At 48.2% G+C, this 20,172-nt stretch overlaps 1 protein-coding gene across 3 annotated transcripts in view; it reads right to left on the reverse strand.

Moving 5' to 3' along the window:
- Positions 1-8,033, reverse strand: part of Loxhd1 (lipoxygenase homology PLAT domains 1) — a 153,733-nt gene extending 145,700 nt beyond the window's left edge. The window contains exons 1-2 of one of the 3 annotated variants that reach the window (XM_085676398.2): positions 7,785-8,033; positions 2,308-2,422 (exon numbers count right to left, since the gene is read on the reverse strand). In XM_085676398.2, coding sequence (XP_085532524.2) covers positions 2,308-2,422; positions 7,785-7,869 — 200 coding nt within the window. In that variant the 5' untranslated portion in view covers positions 7,870-8,033. Of the gene's footprint in view, positions 1-2,307; positions 2,423-7,006; positions 7,740-7,784 lie in introns of those variants that run through there. The other 2 variants (XM_085676399.2, XM_048419540.3) reach the window with 2 other exon arrangements.
- Positions 8,034-20,172: the final 12,139 nt, after the last annotated feature.

Raw genomic sequence — 20,172 nt, forward strand, 5'->3', positions numbered from 1 at the left:
AGTCTTTCCCCTCGATGTCTCGCTGCGGCCCGATCCTGACCTCTTGCTCACGATTACGGTGACATCAGCTGCCGCTGTCAACTCAGCATCCACTGACTGGCTTTCAGGCAAGACTTTCTAGTCTGGCCTCTAGCCTTTCCCATATGTTTCAAGACAGCAACATGGTTCTCACTGGCAGTTCCAGCTGGCTCCACCCAGGGCACCTTCCCTGTCCACAAGCCTTGCAGACAGTCTCTCTGGGTCTAGTCCATCTTTCGTATTCCTCTCTTATCCTCGTTCATTTCAGCACTGAAGACTTAGGTTGTGTCTTTCCCTGTGAAGTGTCACTCTGACTACGTGATGTTTTAGGTATCTGCTGAGTTCTGCCTGTTCTCTATGACCCAGGACAAGGACAGAGGCCCAAGAAACCCAACTGCACCTCCACTACAGATCCATCACTTCCTTTCACAGTACTCTCTAGTCTCAGCAGCACCCAGCTTCTATCCCCACCCAAGTCCACCCTCACACTGCTGTCAAGCTGCCCTGACTAGCGGATGGAGCTCTGGTCTGCTCACATATTTTTTGCTTCCCAGGCTCAAGCGTGACACAGACCTAGGCAGATGTTCTCTCCGGGAGCCTCCCCAGCAGACCCCAGTGGTCTCTGGGATTGCTGACGCCTATCCCTAGGCTGATCTGGGGAAGCGGGCTCAGTGACAACCCTTCTCTCTTGGTGTGTTCCATCAGTGATCTGGGCCTCCCTGAAAGAAAGTTTGGTAAACTGACAAGCAGGAGGGAAGAAGCAGAGGATGCTGGGTACGTAAAAGGAGGAAAGACTGTGAGAACCCACGACAAAAAGATAAAGGGATGGTTTTGCTTTAAAAGGCAGGCTGGGGACCACAAAAACCAGCTGGCCACCTTCCCAGGGCTAGTAGCATCTCCTTCTTCTGGGAGGAGGCATGGCAAAAAGGATGACTATTTCATGTATTCCCTTTACCGTGCCCACGTCACAGGAGGGAAAGACTTCCACGAGAGTCACGTGCAGTATGAGTAGAGCAAGGAGGCGGGTACCCTGTTCTGCAGAAACGGACAAAAGAAGGGGTTATGCTCATCTTAACATTGCTACGTGCGTGCCGCGGCTCTTAGTCGGGGCTCACACATCACAAGACTGGTCACTCTGCAAAGCGCCGTGTCGCAGGTCTCCTAGCATGACCACGCCACCTCTCTACACCTTCACTTCTTGCCCCCTAGAGGTCCCAGGCCACAAACCTTAGGGACCACAACCTGTGGAACCTGTGGGTCTAGAACGGAGCCTATTGCATACTCCAGGGACACAGAGTTGTGTCATCAATTAAAATGTCTATAGCACCAATGTCAATGAAGGACCAGGTTTCACAGACCCATACACACACACACACACACACACACACACACACACACACACACACAAAAAAAAAAAACCAAACTGAAGGTCTGTGAGCTTCTTCCTCGGCCTCAGTTTTCCTATGAATGGACCAGATCAGTAGATTTAAATGGCTGTGGGACTTTTCCTCAATTAGAATCCTGCTCAGAAACCCGGAACGTCAGATAATCAGAAATGGGACTGCTCTGAAAAGTGAAGGCATAGTGGGCCCAGACCCACTACTCAGATTTGCCAGACAGTACAGGCTGACTGAAAGCCAGGTAGAAAAACCACTCCTAAGACCCCTAGGCAGATACGAAATCCTGTCATTCTTCAGTATGCTCTTGAGTCTGGTGTGTGTGTGTGTGTGTGTGTGTGTGTGTGTGCACTGCACACATACACATGACATGTGACTGAGTGTACATGGATCCCAGGCAGGTTTAGTGTGATACTGGCCATCATGAGACCTCGGGATAGAGCATCTCAAGATCTTGGCTCCTTCACTGATCTTCATGACATTCATTGTCTCAACTGCCTTAGGATGGTAGTTAAGGAAATAAAGGCCCTGGAGACCATGAGATTTTGGCAAAGTTACATGGAGCAGAACAGTAAAGCTGGTCCTAGACCCAGGGCTCTTGGTCCTGATTGTTTATTCTCCAATATCAAGGGATACTCATGGGTATCCTTTGGAAGATCTAAACTAGACATTACTTTTTATAAAAATCTAGAATGGGACAAAGGAGAATTGGAAGGAAAGCACTGGGAAATCCTCAAGATGATATTTGGATTGTTGACAGAGAAATCTTGTCATTCAACATGGCTGTGGTCTAACCGTTCACCTCTACAGAGAAGAAGGCCACCCCTGGGTTCTAGAACTTGGCCAACCAAACTAATCTCCCAGGATCCCCACAAGCCATAGTAGTACTCACTTGCTGGTGAGATGGAGTTTGGGAGAGAGCCCATTCTCTCCAAAAATTGTGATGAACACATTGGCATCTGTCCCTGCACCACGAACATCCCCTGTGGCTGTGACCACCTCGTACACTGGAGGAGAAAAAAAAACAGATTGTAGGCTCAGAAGAGAACCCAGAATCCCATTCTCACAATCCTGAACCAGGTCAAACCCACACTAACTCTAGACCGAAGCTCACAGTCGGTGCCAGACACTGCTTTTGCATAGGAATCTGAAAGTATAGACAGAAGGCCAGCTTCATTCTGCATGGGCAAGCCCCCCAAGGGCAGAGTATGCAGTTCCCCCAAGGGCTGTGTCTTTGGCAGGGACACTGAGTTCCCTGCCAATGACCTTTTTGAAGCTTGTATGGCTTGTTGCCAACACCATTGCTGTTCAGGGTGTCAGCACCTGCGTACTTGCTGAGGGAGAATCTATCAAGATCCTTAGAAATGACGGTGTGGTGCTTCGAATGAAAATGACCCCCGTAGACTCACACAGAGTGGCATTATTTGGAAGGATTAGGACATGTGGCCTTGTTGGTGTAGGTGTGACCTTGCTGGAGGAAGTGTGTCACAGGGGGTGGGCTTTGAGGCTTCAGAAGCTCAAGCCAGGTCCAGAGTCCCTCTCTTCCTGCTGCCTGCCAATCTAGATGCAGAATTCTCGACTCCTTCTCTAGCACCCCTGCCTTGACATGGTGGTCTAAATCTCCGAACTGTAAGCTAGCCCCAAGTAAAGGTTTTCCTTTATAAGAGTCACTGTGGTCATGGTGTCTTTTTATCGCAATAGAAACTTAACTAAGACAAGAAGGCTCTGCTACAACCAAGGGGACTGGGTAGGATGAGTGGAGGCATTCAGCATCCAGGAGTGTTGGCGAAACTTTAGGAATGTGTCTTGAATCCATTTTTGGAATCAACTCCCAGAAATCTAGCACAGACCCGACCTGAACAGGGTTGTTGCAGTCAGCCACCCCCAGAGCCACGTCACCTCTGCTGAGAAGTGGGAACAGCCACACACCAACCTATCCAGCTGCTATTCCTATCTCCCAATAAAACGTGTGTCCCCAACGTGTTTTATGAAGAGACTCACTTCTGAGTCAGTGGTGGGCTGGAGACGCTGATTCAGGGGACCAACCACACATGTGTGCAGCGAGGAAGGCTGACCGGAAGGAGATGACTGTGTTGGGAAGGAGGAATTTGCAATGTGGAGAGCTGGCAAATGTGGGAAATGGTATTTGAAATCTGCAGGGCCTGTGCCAGCTGTTCACCACATTATGGCAGTGTACAAACATCAAATGCTTGTAACTGTATCACAACCAGCACTGACTGATGACTTACTAGGTGCCTAGCCCTGAGCTAGGGGCTTCACGCCCACCATCACACTTGATCATTGCTGCAAACCCAGTTCACTCCTATTTCTGGCCTTTTCAGAACAGATCCCCCACTTCAGAGTATATTCGAGCTCTTTTGAGGAGGTCTTGTGGATTGCGTTACCATTTGAGAGTTTAACATTCATCATTCAATATTACCCATCCGCAGCCCATTCCACAGGAAGGTTTTGTCTCACATACAAAGTAGCAAAGCTGAGGGGTGGAGGGTGGGGAATAAGAATCCTTCTGAGCACCTGTAGCATTCTGGGCCTGGAGAAGGTGTATTCCGATTATCCCACTGCAAACCCACAAGCCTCTACACGCTGGGGCAAAGTGTTGGGCATCAACACCACAGAGATCTAGAGGTAGCCACTTAGAACCAGGATGGCTCTTTCCAAGTAGCTACCTGCCTATAAGACTGGATAGTAATATCTGCTTTGCAGTACTATTCTGGGAATTGAGAATGTAGAGGCCCTGACACATAGAAGACAATAAATAGCCTTTCTTTTTTGAAGCTATTGTTCATGCAGACAAAGCCCATTTTGTCCAAAAGCTAGCCCCTGTTCCTTCAGCGGACAGTGTATTAGCTCAAGCATCACGAACATGGCGTGTGGTTAATTCTGAATCCCTTCAGGGGCATCTCTGGTCCTAATGTGATTCTTCCTCGCCTGTGAAGAATGGGATCTGCAGTGTCTGGAGCTGAGAGGAACAATGCATCTCCCCAGTTCTGACAAAGCTCGGCAGAGGAGCCAGGCATGGGGAAAGAAAGTAGTCCATGCACTTGGACTCTGCCTCTCATGAGACTTGTTGTAACATGAGGGCCAGCTTGTTGGGGTTTCTATCCTGCCTGGTACCCCTCAGCCGGCAAGTTCCAAAGAAAATCAATCACACAGAGATCTCTATAAGTTATAAAGCTGATTGGCCCATTAGGTCAGGCTACTTATTAGTTCTTATGACTTATCTTAACCCATTATTCTGATCTATGTTAGCCATATGGCTTGGTACCTTTTTCAGCTGGGCAAGTTACATGCTGCCTCTTCAGTGGTCTGCACAGGAGTGGCTGAGGGCTTCCTGTGTCCCAGAATACTCCCAGTCTCTTTGCTTCACCCCTACGTCCTGTCTGGATTTCCCGCCTATACTGCCTGCCTGACCAATCAGCGTTTTATTAAAATATGATTGACAGAATACAGACAATTCTCCCGCACCAACTTGTGACAAGGCTTGAGTCACCACAGTCTACACCTCAGGGGAAACCGTTCAGCGGCAGGGCAGCCTCGAGTGCTGCTCATGTTATTTGTGTGTGCACAGGGGCATCTCTGAGTCAAGCCGACACAGGAGAATGACCAGCTTGATGGAAAGGCCAGGGCCACGTCATTGGGAATTTGTAGAAAGAGACCCAAAAGGACTTAGAGAAGAGGAAGATATGGGCTCCAGGAGGTGTGGGAGCTGACTCGCTAGCTCCCTCAGACACGGCTACTCCTGAAGTCAGATGCTCGCTATATAGAAGTTGCTCATCTGAATTTAATTATAGTTAAGGCCATCAAGGAAATGACAGTGAGTCACAGATGAAAATATGGCACCTGGAATGCATCCAACAAAAGACTCATACCCAGAAAGTATGAATAATTCACATCAACAAATCAGACAGGGACTGCATACTTTTAATACACGATTCTGTAAAAGATAGACAATCACTTATCATATGATCTGAAACTTCCTGTTTTAGTTTTTGACCCGAGAGAGACAAAACCAGATGCACAGATGCATAGAAACCCAAGAACGCAATGTTCATAATAGCTTATTCTGAGCAGAGCTGAGTGAGAAACCACCTAAATAACCATCAACAGGTGAATGGGTTAGCAATCCATAGTATACCCACACCCTGGGTACCACTAAGCCGTGAAAAGCAACACGCTACTGGCACATGCTATGTAGCACATATGTAGACTAAGAAACACTCATTCTTTACAATGCTATTTGTGGGAAGCCATCAATAGCAAATAGGACCTACTTTACCAGGAGGCTGAAGAGTGGCTGCTTGGAACAGGAAGCTGGCAGGGAACAATGCTTTCTCTAATGTAAATATTCTTCACATTGACTTGTCACATGGGTATAATACTAATCAAGTAGGACATTTTAAATAGATGTTCTCTATAATAAGTTTCAGCAATGTTGAAAAGTGCAAAAGTGTCTTAATGTGTCATCAAAGATGTCCAAATAGCCACCAAATACAGAAGATGTGCAAATAAACATGTTCGGTCCCATCATTCATCAGGGAAATGAAAATCCCAGAAAAACGCCACCAGACACCCACCAGGATGGCAGGAATAAAGAGGACCAACAATACCAAGCGTCGGCAGAACGTGAATCTACCGTCCCTCTTGTATGTAATGGGGGTGCATGAGAGCCTATGTGCACCGATAGGTGCACAGATGTTCACCCTGTAATCTAGCACTTCAACTTCCAATCTTAATTCCAGGAGAAATGAGTGTGCAAATGTCCAAGACCTGTAGCTCCCTTGTTCACCATAGTACACAAATAAAGACATAAGGAATTCGACAGGAGAATGGTCAAATCGTCAGTGATGTGTTTATAACATGAGATCGTATTCGTGCATGAAAAGAAAAACTATGTATCATGTCCCAGCAGGCACACACCTCTGAGATGGGATGTCAGGTGAGAAAGATGACTGACCCGAAAATAGACACACAGCAAAATATGTAGCTCACCCCTGTAATCCCGGCGCCAGGCACCTAAGGCCTGAGGATTTGCTGAGAGTCAAGACTAACCTCGGGTGGTCAGAGGAACGAGCTACAAAGGGGACCCTGGCTCCCCAAAAACTATGTACTGTGTGACTCCGTTTATATAAAGTTAAAGAACAGGAAAAAAGCGGCGTGTGGGGATAGATTAGGAGACTTGTTAGGTCTGGCAGAGGTACGAAGGAGCTCTGTGGGGGCTAGAAATGCCCCGGCTCTGATCTAAATCAGCTGTTACGCGCGCATGTTCACAGGTAAGTGCTCTGATTGGTACTTCTGGTCCTGTACTGTGTGCATACCGGTTCTCAAGCTAATTCGTTGTTTTTTTTTTTTTTTAATTCAAAAAGATCATTGCAGCTAGCTGAGGATGCAAGGCAGTCCCAACACCGCTGTCCTATTCTGCTCCACAGGAGCCCGGGAGCCCTGCCAGTCGCCCTGGGGCCCTGCGCTCCCGGGTCCCCGCGCTTCCGGGGCCCCAGACTCACAGGGCGTGGAGATAACTGGGAAGCAGTGGACGAAGGAGCCGATCCCACCACCCCACAGGCAGCTCGCACCCTTTGCCTTGTAGTACTCATGCTCCAGCTCGTCCTCGTCGTCCTCTGAGTTGTAGTTCAGCAGCTCCTCCTCATACAGGCCCAGGAAGTCGATGTCTTTCTTCCTCCGCTTTTTCTTCTGGGGCATCATTTTGCCGCCTGCCTCTTGTGGGACCCGGTACACTCACCGGTCTAACTCCACCCCTTCCCTAGACCTGTGCCTCTCACTCAGAGAACTGGGGAGCCCTCAGCCCCTCTAGGGTTTCAGGTCCGGATGTATCCCACTGGCCTTGTTCCCTAGGTCTCCTGAGTCCCCCATCCCAAAGCTCTGTGCCACTTTTCTCCTCTCTGGTCCCTCAACCCAACACAGCGCTTTTTTGCTTTTTCTTTACTTTCTCCCCTTTCTGTCCCCAGCTCATTCTGGGCCACCTCCTCTCCCTCGGCACCTGCCCCCGAGGCTTCTTCTTGAGATCTATCACTTATAGATGAAAATGAGAAGGTCATCCTCTCTCCTCTTCCCTCCACACCCCTTTGCAGAGACTCAAGTGACACCATGCCCTGGCATCCACTTCCCACCTGGCCTCACAATGGGGAGGGTGGCACTCGGGACCCCTCCAGGCCACTCCGAGGACAAGTAGGGGCCCCCTTCTAAGGAGACACCTGAGCTTCGCAGCCCATGAGGACACTGGACAATGCCCTGACCAGGGTTGGTCCAGGGAGGGCAGGGCTGGGGCACTCCACGGATCTCTGGGTACAGGATAGGTTTCCCTCCATTATGCATGAGTGCCGATCATCTTACCCAGAAGGCAGGTTCTTATGAGACTGCTCTCGGTTTCCGTCTTCCAGAACTCTCTCTTCTGGAAGTGATCCTCCTCCAGGTACATCCTGCTGACCCTCAAAGCATACAGCTGGCCCACGAAGCAGTTTACTGATTATGAGTTACTGTCACCCTCAGCCTGGAACCTAGGAAGAAAGTCCACCTGTCCTCAGGCGGCCCCAGAAGGGCACAGAGAAGCCAAGATGCACCACATGGACCCTGTCAACTGCCCTCAGGGTTCTCTACTGCTCTCTGTACTTTGGGAGAACCAGCCCCCGACCCTGCGTAACCCTGTTCTCTTCCAATCTCAACACGTGGGGAATTCTGAGCCAGGGCAGAACAAGGGTCAGAAGTCCCTTCTAACCCTTACTCAGCAGAGAGAGCTTCCTGTAGCCACTAGACGCCCCCTCCTTGCTCATTTTATTAGGATTTTAAAAGACTTTTCTCATAACCTGGGTTGTAAGGTTTCTATATAAATTTTAAAAATGCTAGAAAAATTCCGATTCACTTAAAACTTGTGCTCCTCTGCCCTTGCAGGTGGCTGTAAGGACAGAACCAACGCCATCTGTGCTGCCTCCCGGCTGGAGAGCCTGGAACACAGCCCATTTTCCCTCCATAAAGAGAGAATAATGACCCACTATTAAGTATTTGGCAGTTAGAAAAAAAAACTCTTCATCAATCAGAAGTTTCTAGAGAGTATTAAAGGTTAGTCAATGTCTATAACTCCTGCAACAGCCTAAATGTCTGTTTCTCTTCCATATTTGTATGCTGAATATTGACATTAAGAAAAACCTCTGTGTCTGGGAGAGGCTTGAAGGTGAGGCCCGTGCAGGGAGATGAGGTCGTGGAAGTGGGATGCTTATGAATGTGATCCGTGCTTTATGGATAGGACACCAGAAGCCAGGAAGTTGCATGGGTCAGCAGAGCGATGGTTGTGCAAGCGTGAGGGCCTGAACTTCATCTCCCTGAATCCACATTAGCCAGGCATAGAGGCATGCACCTGTTACCCCAGTGCAGGGATGGTAGAGACAGACAGTTCCTGGACCTTGCTGGCCAGTCACTGCAGCCAAACCAATGAGCTCAAAGTTCACTGGCAGACTGTTTCAAAAAGTCAAGATGGATATTTTTCAAAATATTGGATATCCCCTGAGTCTGTTTAGTGTTGTCATGTGTGCATAGGTATGTGTCTACTGGAGTATGCCTGGTTTCTAAGGGCCTGCATCCCGGGGGCATCTCCGCGGCGCGTCATCCGCATCGCCGCATCATCCGCATCTCCGCGTCATCCGCATCTCCGCGTCATCCGCATCTCCACATCATACACATCTCCGCATCATCCGCATCTCTGCATCATCAGTTCTTCATGTCCACAGAAGCCCAGCACAGGCTGCAAGTTCGTGGTTGAGCTTCTTCTTTTTTTCATTTTTTTTATTGATATTTATTGAGCTCTACATTTTTCTCTGCGTCTCCCCTCCCTGCTTCAATCCTCCCCCAAGGTCCTCATGCTCCCAATTTACCCAGGAAATTTTGTCTTTTTCTACTTTCTATGTCCCATGTAGATTAAATCTATGTAAGTCTCTCTTAGTGTCTGCATTGTTGTCTAAATTCTCTGGGATTGTGGTTTGTAGGCTGGCTTTCTTTGTTTTATGTTTAAAAACCACCTATGAGCGAGTACATGTGATAATTGTCTTTCTGTGTCTGTGTTACCTTACTCAAAATGATGTTTTCTAGCTCCATTCATTTTCCTGCTGGTTGAGCTTCTGATTCTTCCCAGTGTCTGGGCTGGGAAGGGGCCCATTCCTTGTGGATGTCTCCCTCCCAACCCCAGCTGTGAGCTCTATGAGAGTGGAAGAGCCTGCCTTTTGTTCACTGATGCATGCTTAGGGCCTGTGCTGCCCCTGGTATGAACTGGGTTCAGCAAACAGATAAAATGCATGTGTGATGAAGATCGCAAACAAGCCAATAAAACAAACAGGTTCAAGGCCCAGAACCCAGGAGGAAAGCAGTATAGACTGAACAGAACTCACCCGAAGACAGGATGAATGCTCTAGAGTGGATGGCATTCTCAACACATCTCAGAAGGTAAGAAAGGGTGGGCCATTCTTAAATAGACAGAAGGGACCTGGGAGCAGCAGCCAGCACTGGAACCCTACCCTTGCTCTGAGAAACTTCCTTCCCACTTTCCATTTTGAAGCACCCAGATCCCTACCAAAGGAAGGCATCTCTGACCCCAAACATCTTCACCAGGAAAAAAAGAGCAACCCTATTTCCTCCCTTGCTTTGCGAAGAGTTGGCCCCAGAAACAGTGGAAAGACTAGGTGACTAAGAGTGGTTTAATAGTAGGTGACAAACGCCCCCTGCTGGCCTCATTTGGTTTGACCTCCAGAATCTTGAAGATTGGAACTAACCAAGAAAACTCATTTTGTAGGGACTGAGAGGACAGACGCCTGCACAGGCATGCACTGACACACACATGCATATACGCACACACGCACACATTTTCACACACATGCATTCACTCACACATGTATACAGGTGCACATGCACACACACACGCATGCTCTCACACATGCACACACACACTCACGCATGCACACTCACACATGCACACACACATAAATCATTTTGCTCGAAGATCTATTCAGAGACAATGACAAAACTTGTTTTTAATGAGATATCATTCAAATGAAATGTTTACTGGAATGTTTTTTATGAATGATATTAAAATATTTCTAGAGAATAGCATAGCATTTTTTTAAAAAAAAAAATAATGATCTGAATCAAAACCAAACACTGGTCTGGATATAAAGAAGAACAAAACCTGTCATGCTGGGGCCAGGGAATGTAACATGTTCCTGACACTGGGAAAGGAGCACGGCTCTCTTAGATGATGGCTCAACAAATACATTCTACAGAAACCCAGCTGAGGACAGTCTCACGGGTATAAATGGTTAGTAACTGGGTCTTAGATCCTTTAATAGATCTGTCTGAGAAAACTGAAAACATCCTTGTCTCTTGTCGGGCTCCTGTGCTAAGTACAGGATTTCATTAAAAGAATCTGCCAGGTCAAGTTCACTCCCCAGCTTATATACTCCAATGTAAGCGAGTTCTCACACCCTTAGAATTAAATCTTGACGTCTCCCAAATGCCTGCAGGCTGCTCTCCACTCTCCACCCCACAGGCACAGTGGCTCCTGTGTGCCCCGCTCACACCTTACTCCTCTTTCCGAGTGGCTCGCTGTCCTGATGGGAAGCCCAGGCAGTCACTTCATAGCCAAAGGCAAAGCCTCACTTCCTTTCTCCTGTGCCTCTCGCACCCCACCAGCATTCCTCTCTCACTGAGACTGCACCACCTGGTGGCCACCCTCCCCCTCCTGACAACCACCTTTCCAGAAAATGACAGCATTTTCTTGTCCCATTTCCTAGAAAGCAAAGTGTCCATCCCAGGGCTCTGTGTGAGGCCCCCAATGCCTGGAGCTGTCCGCTACTCTAGCTCCGCCTCTGTCTTCTGCACCCATCCTACGTGAGGACACTTGGGAGCTCTTACACCCCTGTCCCATACACCTACCGGTGCTCTGCCCTTCCCATACACCTGCTGGTGCCCTGACCAGGCCCAATAAAGAATCTAAGACCCAATTACCGTTTACACGTATGAAACTGTCCTCACCTGTCCCAGACTTCTTGTTTGCTCCTACCTCTGTGACGACACACAGCTTACCACTTTGAAATCACTACTGGACCCCTCATTGAGCAAGCAAGACTCGTGGGAACAATGCAGGTAGTTCTATCCATGGTGATAGCTGAAATCAGAGGTAGACTCGTGACCACGCAGCTCACTGTCAGTTTTGTAGTCCTGCGCATGCTACAGACGACAGTGTTTCCAGTCAGTTGCAGTTCATTACGGTTCACTGCAGGAGCCCACAATACACAGGAGACAGACTGTTAGCTCATCTTCCTCTGTCTTTAGAGCGGTGGCAGCTTTCTACCTTCCTGGTCTCCCTATCTTGGGGGCTGCAGGTTAGGACACACACTAGCCTGCCCCCTCCTGCGGGTTTGGACACACACTAGCCTGCCCCCTCCTGCGGGTTTGGACACACACTAGCCTGCCCCCTCCTGTGGGTTTGGACACACACTAGCCTGCCCCCTCCTGCGGGTTTGGACACACATTAGCCTGCCCCCTCCTGCAAAGCTGAGCCATTTCACAGGGGGGTTTCCCATATGTCCAGCAGATGATTTAAGTTGGATCTTCCCATGACACTGTGACTCTCCTCCAAGCAGACTCCATAGATATGGATATGCCACCTCTAACGCCACCTCTATCCTGCAGTGTGCCTCACATCCATTCCCAAGCCTTCTTTACCCCGAGAGGTCACTCTCTTCCAAAATTCCACTTTAAATGATTCCTGGATGATCTTTGTGCTGCATGTCCCTGAAACCAAACCTCAGAATCACAGTCCTCCATCAGCTTAATGCTTTGCATGACCCGGACCACCTTGGTGTCCTGAGCAAGAATCCAGTCCCTGTACTCTGGAAAGCCAAGCCGCTCTGGCTGGTCCTGAGAGAGCTACTCTCATTAAGCTTGGAGGCAGCATGGAGGCCACTGCCACCCTTCCCACAGGCGGGGCTCACTGCATAGTGCCTTCCATTAAAGCTGCTTGAAAACAATTCCGGCTGGGTGTGGTGTGCATGCCTATTGTCCCAGCACTGGGTGTGGTGTGCATGCCTATGGTCCCCATGATGGGTGTGGTGTGCATGCCTATGGTCCCCATGCTGGGTGTGGTGTGCATGTCTATCATCCCAGCGCTGGGTGTGGTGTGCATGTCTATCATCCCAGTGCTGGGTGTGGTGTGCATGCCTATTGTCCCCATGATGGGTGTGGTGTACATGCCTATCGTCCCAGTGCTGGGTGTGGTGTGCATGCCTATGGTCCCCATGCTGGGTGTGGTGTGCATGCCTATGGTCCCAGTGCTGGGTGTGGTGTGCATGCCTATGGTCCCAGTGCTGGGTGTGGTGTGCATGCCTATGGTCCCCGTGCTGGGTGTGGTGTGCATGCCTATGGTCCCAGTGCTGGGTGTGGTGTGCATGCCTATGGTCCCAGTGCTGGGTGTGGTGTGCATGCCTATTGTCCCCATGCTGGGTGTGGTGTGCATGCCTATTGTCCCCATGCTGGGTGTGGTGTGCATGCCTATGGTCCCCATGCTGGGTGTGGTGTGCATGCCTATGGTCCCCATGCTGGGTGTGGTGTACATGCCTATCGTCCCAGTGCTGGGTGTGGTGTGCATGCCTATTGTCCCCATGCTGGGTGTGGTGTGCATGCCTATGGTCCCCATGCTGGGTGTGGTGTGCATGCCTATGGTCCCAGTGCTGGGTGTGGTGTGCATGCCTATGGTCCCAGTGCTGGGTGTGGTGTGCATGCCTATGGTCCCCATGCTGGGTGTGGTGTGCATGCCTATGGTCCCAGTGCTGGGTGTGGTGTGCATGCCTATGGTCCCAGTGCTGGGTGTGGTGTGCATGCCTATGGTCCCCATGATGGGTGTGGTGTGCATGCCTATTGTCCCAGTTCTTGGAGGCAGAAGCAGATAGATCTCTGTGAGTTCGAGTGAGGCCAGTCTGATCTTCTTAGCAAGTTCCATGCTGGTCAGGACTAAATAGTGAGACTTTGCCTTAAAAAAAAAAAAAAAAAAAAAAAGCAAAGTAATCCCACAAGCTCTGGCATCTCTATTATGTTATCTAAGGGCCCAAGAGTAGTTTCCCTGATTTTCTGCCCATCCATCTGGAAATGTCATACACGGTCCAGTGCCTCCTCAGGGAAGCAGAATCTTCTGCAGCCTGATGCCAGGACAAAACTCTCCCACTTGCTTTCTTGCCACACAGATCTCTCACTCCTCTGGCAAGCAATGCCACCCTCAGGGCAGGTCAGGGACTTGGCCTTCTGTGCCTCTCCTCGGGAGCCATTGCTGTCACTGAAATTGCCTTCCCCGGTCATGCATACACCCTGTGGGCTTGTTTTCTTGTTCCGCTTGTTTCTTGAGGTGTCCCATCCCTGTCCCCATGTGCTATTGTATTGCTCCATTGACCATCGCCCCACCCCCACAGACCTGGCCCCAGCAGGAGCCTCCTGAAGGGATGTGGCCATGTCACAGCACTCTGGTCCTCAGCAATGCTGCTCCACACTGAAACCGGGTTGAGCTTTTCCAGAGGCGACCTGAGGGTGTCCTTTTCCTCTGCCAAGGACCAGCTGACTCTTGAGAATCTTCGTCAACAATGTGCACACAGCACACCTGTTCACCACAGAGCCTTTCTCCGCCCAGCTCCTTAAGTTTATCTCCAACCAGTTGTGTTCTTTCCCTTTCCTGACACAGCCCTTCCTTGTGTTCCGAAGCTCTCTCCCCAGCCAGGTGCTGAATTGCACCCCCTACTAAAAATGTGGCTCTCAGAGCTCTCCATGGTGCTACCTGGGGAAGCCTTGCAGGGCTCTTGCTCCTTGATAGCACCCTCTTGCGTTCCAAAGGCTTTAAGGAGTCTGGCCCAGTGCTCAGAGAATATTTGCCGAGTGAATGACATAACACACAGCATGCGCTTCATAAATGATATTAAACAATTAAATGAAACACGACCACCTCCATCCACCCCTAGAGCATTCACATATTTGTTTATTCAAAAGTTTTATGGAAACCCCGTATTTCCATTTGAACATTTGTTCTTTGGCTGATGGGGCTATTTTGTAGCCCATGGGCTCTTTAGGAAGTGGGGTCTAGCTGGCAGAAGTAGATCACTGGAAGTGGACCTTATATGCAACACCTGGTTCCACCACCAGATCCTATTGCCATGGCCAGGGCTACTCCTCAGTGAACTTTCTGACATAATGGGCTGAGAGCCTCTGGAACTGTGAGGTAGCGTGAACCCCCCCCCCCTTTAAAAACATTTCTGTTGGCTGTTGTGGTAGCTAACACACTGTCTTCTTACAGGAGAGCAAACGTGACTTCCTCCAGTACAGGATATAAAAGATATCACCTAGGTCTCAGGGAGGACCCTTGTTGAGAGACAGATTAGCCCAAGGTTTCCCAGAAGCCCTGATTGATGGAGGAAGGTCATCTATCTATGCGTTACTTTCATTGCTTAATAAAGAAACTGCCTTGGCCCTTTGATAGGACAGAAAATTAGGTAGGCGGAGTAAACAGAACAGAATGCTGGGAGGAAGAAGGCAATGAGGCAGTCGCCATGACTCTCCTCTCCAAGACAGATGTAGGTTAAGATTTTCCCGGTAAGCCACCACCTCGTGGTGCTACACAGATTACTAAATAAGGGTTAAAGCAAGATGTGAGAAATAGCCAATAAGAGGCTAAAACTAATGGACCAGGCAGTGTTTGAAAGAATACAGTTTCCGTGTAATTATTTCAAGGGTAAGCTAGCTGGGATCCAGGCAGGAACGCAGCCTGCCATTCCTTTTACAACAGAGTGGCGCCCAACGTGGTAACTAAATCCACTTAAAAACCTGAGAGAGTTTTTTAAAAAAGGAAAAGAGAGTTTAACACAGCTTTTTGCTGTTTGCTAGGATGTGCCTTAGAGAGATTTCTTGTTTCAGCAATAGGGGCAGAAAAAAAGCCCCGTCATTTTAAAACGCGGCTTTCTGGGCCCTGCTGCTGGTGCAAACTCCGCATTTGGAGCATTTCTGGGCCCACTCGGGGTTGGGAACAAAGTAGCTGAGACCATGCCTGTGGTTCAGCTCTTTCTGCCTGAGTAAGCAGTGGGATCAGATCTACTAGAATGTGGCGGTTTTGAAATACCAGTGTCTGGGCTGTGCCACCATTGCGATCTCTGTCTGGCTCCTGCGGGAGACAGAGCTTTTGAAAGCAGCATTTGCAGTAGAGTGTTAAGATTTGTTTGATGGCAACTAGAATCACTGTGTATCTAAAAAGGGGTCATTGCGTACTGCGGCTCAGAGGCACAAGTGCCTCTGCCATGCTAGCAGTGCAATGTGCAAGGCTCAGAGGCACGAGCAGCTCCGCCATGTTGGGCTGGGCAGGGCAAGCAGGCAGTTCCTGTTTTTGACCTAGGAATGTCACAGCTTAGATTATTAAGTGCTTAGTCATTTAAAACTACAAAACAAAAAGTGCTCCTAGGTAGTAAAAAATTACAGATTCACAACAGGACAGATTCAGACATAAAAGACCTCTAAATGGGTCACAGTGTTGGATGAGTGTACGTAGGCTTGGGAGAGAAAAGGAAAGGAATATAGAAAATAAAGTTAATGTCTTTAAAAAAGGGTAAAGTCTTTAAAGAGACAGAGTAAAGATAGTTATAGATTAAAAGAAATAAAGAAAAATAAGCCACGTAAAAATGAAAAATTCACAGAGAATTTGGATTCTTTATATTGTGTTTTCTTTAAAATTTTTGACTGTGAAGGAGCTAAGTACAGAGAGACATTTTATTATATGGGCTGCCAAGCTAAACCAGAATGGATATAAAGGTATTATGATTTCAGAATTTGGGTCTAAAAATATGATGCTTTGAAAAAGAGGGTCTTCTTTTGTTTTCACAGAGGATGAGACCCTGTGGATTGCTTCTATCCTAATATGGTATGATAGACCATGCCCGCTACACCTGATGAAAGGACCAACAGGGCGTTAGTTCTGTGTCCTTGTGCAGGAGCAGACTGGGCCAGCTCCAGTCTGGGGGCTGGAGCAAGGGCCTCAAAGGAATTAGGATTAGGGAACCCAGCTTTCCTCACTGAAGGGCTGTGGTTATCAGTCACAGGTAGCTGTACCTGACGTATCCCGTGTTTTCCTTGCCAACATTGTCTGCTTACCCTGGTCCATTCTATCCCTGCAAATAATAAATAAAATGTTGTACTTTTTAATAAACTTTATTGGCATAAGGGCCCATTATGGACCATATTCCTGTAGGTTTGGGTCCGACCCTCAGAGAGCATCTTTAGGGTCTATAATGATTTCAGCGTTTAACATTTTATAAGTGTCTTAATGAAACACTTAAATGTCTATTGCCAAGATTTGTCACCATGTTCGTCTGAAAGAGAAAATGGTCTTCATCTTTGGAAGGTGGAAGGTGGTAAGCAATCTGTGACTCATGCTCAGTAGGAGACCAGCCTTGAACAGCTGCAAGGAGGGGATGGGAGAAATGTGCTCCCCTGTTGATAGCGAGCTAGGGAGGCGAGGAGAGCTAGAGAAGGAACAGCTTGAAGGGATGGATGAGAAAGGTAAGGAGTGTCCATGTTGGAAGGTCAGCCAATGGCTGGACAGTGTGTGTAAGAGGTTGACCATGTGGAAGTGATTTCCCACCTGTCCCTTGTTCTCTCTCACTCCGGAGCCCCTGAGATGATGTGACCATCCAATACCATAGAAAGGACTATGTTCAACACCTGGTCAACACACATAAGGCAGAAAGAGCCCCACAGCAGGAATCTGAAGACAGAGGAACATGACCAATATGAGCCCTTGGGAGCTTTCACTGGGAAAGTATCCTTTCCCTTCCCCAGGGCCATCCTACCTACATCTCCCCAGGCAAGCAGACCCCGGCTTGCACAAATACCAGGTACATCTTTATGTAATTCTATTAGAGATGCACTCAAGAAATTGATGTTGAAAAAGGACACTAAGAGAGACATACATGGATCTAATATACATGGGAAGGAGAAAAAGACAAGATCTCCTGAGTAAATTGGGAGTGTGGGGATCAAGGGAGAGGGTAGAAGGGGAGGAGGGAGGAAGGGAGGGGAGTGGATAAAGATATATAGCTCAATAAAAACAATTTTAAAAAAGAAAAAAATAAATTGGTGTTGAAAGTTTTGTTTTTTATTATTTTATGAGTGTTCTGAGACCTCTGATTCTGATCCAGCCTCCAACCCTGACAGTGTGACTTTGCCTAATGAGTAGAAAAGCTGTAAGTTTGGTTTTATAACAGGGTCTTAGAGGTTGCTCTTGCTAAACCACCACTTCACTCGGACCTGCAGCCGCCCAGTGTGGAACATACTTCACCCTTATTTAGTGACAGCACTCACAGCTTCCCTAGAATGGTGGCTACGATCTACCAGACCACTTTGCCCAAATCTGGTGGGTTTGCCTGCTTCTTTCTCCTCCCCTCAACTCTGTGAATTCCTGTGGTTTAAATGTGAAAATTTCCCCCATAAGTTTGTGTGTTTGGACACTTAGTTCCCAGCTAAATGTGTCTGAGGAGGTTGTGGAAACTTCAGGACATGGGCTCTGGCTAGCAGAGGTGTATCATTGGGGATGAGCCTTTGAGGGCCCAGTTCCTAGTTACACTCTCTATCTTGTCCATAAAGATATAAAAAACCCACTCTTATGCACTTTGGCCCTCAGGGACAAGGCCACTCCCATCACCACACCTCCCTTGCCACTATGGACTGGTGCTAGTGTACTGGACTTTACTGGACTTGGTCTTCATGCTGGAATAAAGACCACAGCAGTTTTTACACAGATGCTGGGCAAGGGTAAAGGCCAGGCCTGGGTCAGACACTAGGTCATTAGAATTCCACTCAGCAAATAGAAGAACACCATAAGGACTTTTAAAAAGACCACTTGTCACCTCCTCCTTCCCCAGCACTTCCTACCTTGGGAGAACATAGATGAGATGATGTGGGGTCCCCTCTGTATGCTGTGAATATGTTTTATTACCATTGGTTAATAAAGAAGCTCCTTTGGCCTATGGCAGGGCAGAACATAGGTAGGTGGGAAAACTAAACTGAATGCATGGAGAAAGAAGGCAGAGTCAGGGAGATACCATGTAGCTGCCGGAGGAGAAATACGCCAGAACCTTACCGATTGACCACAGCTTTGTGATGATACATTGATTAATAGAAATGGGTTAATTTAAGATGTAAGAGTTGCTTAATAAGAAGCCTTAGCTAATAGGCCAAGCAGTTTGCAATTAATATAGTTTTGTATAATTATTTGGGTCTGGGTGGCAGGGAAACATAAACACAATCTCCATTTACACATAGGTATCCAATAGGAATGTTCCATCACCAATGACCTGGGGTTTGTCCTAGTGTCTTCCTGGTGCGGGAGAATTGTCTGTATTCTGTCATATTTTAAATAAATGCTGATTGGCCAGGCAGGAAGTATAGGTGGGAAAACCAGACAGAAAGTAGAGGTGGAGCAAAGAGACTAGGAATATTCTGGAAAGCAGGAAGCTCCCTCCGGCACTCCTGCGCAGACCACCGAAGAGGCAGGCTGTAACCTGCCCAGCTGAGAAAGGTACTGAGCTGTGTGGCTAAGGTAGATAAGGATAATGGGGTAACATAAGTTATAAGAGCTAATAAGTAGCCTGACCTAATGGGCCAATCAGTTTATAACCTAATGTAGACGCCGTGTGATTTTCTTTGGGACTTGCCAGCTGTGGGGTACCAGGCGGGACAGAAACCCCAATAAGCCAGCCCTCATGTTATATCTTCCCATGGTACAGCCAAGGTCAATGAGCAATAGACAGCAGACGTATTTAGAAAGCATAAAGGTTAAGCTGTGGAGAAGAACAGTTTTATGCCTAAGTCCAGAAACTAACCCAGTGTCCAGGGTGTAGCTTAGTGGGAGAAAGTTTACCTAGCATGCATGAGGTCCTGGGTTCCGTCTCTTTCACAAGAGAAAGAGGAGGGAAAAAGAGAAATAAACAAAGGCCTAAGTCACCCAGCTGGGTTCCAGGTGATGCACCGCCGGCTGTATGACAAGGGGCAGAAGCAGAGCAGATGTACCAGCAAGATGTGCTGGCCCCATTCACAGTGGTGGGGCAAGGGCTCTTTGAGGTTGGATGTGAAAGGAACCTGTTCTCTCTCTCTCTCTCTCTCTCTCTCTCTCTCTCTCTCTCTCTCTCTCCCCCCCCCCCTCTCTCTCTCTCTCTCTCTCTCACACACACACACACACACACACACACAGAGGACCATCAAGAGACCTGAAGAGTGATGTCTTAAGCACCAAGACTTCTACTTAGGCCTTTTTATATGGAATCTCTGTGGATGAAAAAGGTCTAAAGTACGACGCCTCTTCACCTTATTAAAGGCAGTAGACAGACAGTGTTGCGATGTTTTCATGTCTCTGTCTCTGGGAGTCCAGGATGGAGGGACCTGAAGCTGTCTTGCCCTTGGGCTTATTACAACACATGTAATTATTCCTTCACCAATGGCTTCATGCCACCTGATGACTTCTGAGCCTTGCAGATTTGGTCTTTGCTGGCAGACTGTTAGCTGCCATTTCTTGTTTTACCCAGAACCTGCTACTGCCCTTCATCTATTAGAAATCAGACCCATGCTCACTAGAGCTGACTATAAGGTTAAATACCATGAGTGACTTGCCTTTTGCAAAATAGCCTTTGAGGCATGGTTTACAGCATCTATTTCTGTGGCT

The sequence above is a fragment of the Myodes glareolus genome, chromosome 13 (assembly GCF_982192425.1).
Source record: "Myodes glareolus chromosome 13, mMyoGla1.1, whole genome shotgun sequence".
NCBI classification, from domain to species: Eukaryota; Metazoa; Chordata; class Mammalia; order Rodentia; family Cricetidae; genus Myodes; species Myodes glareolus.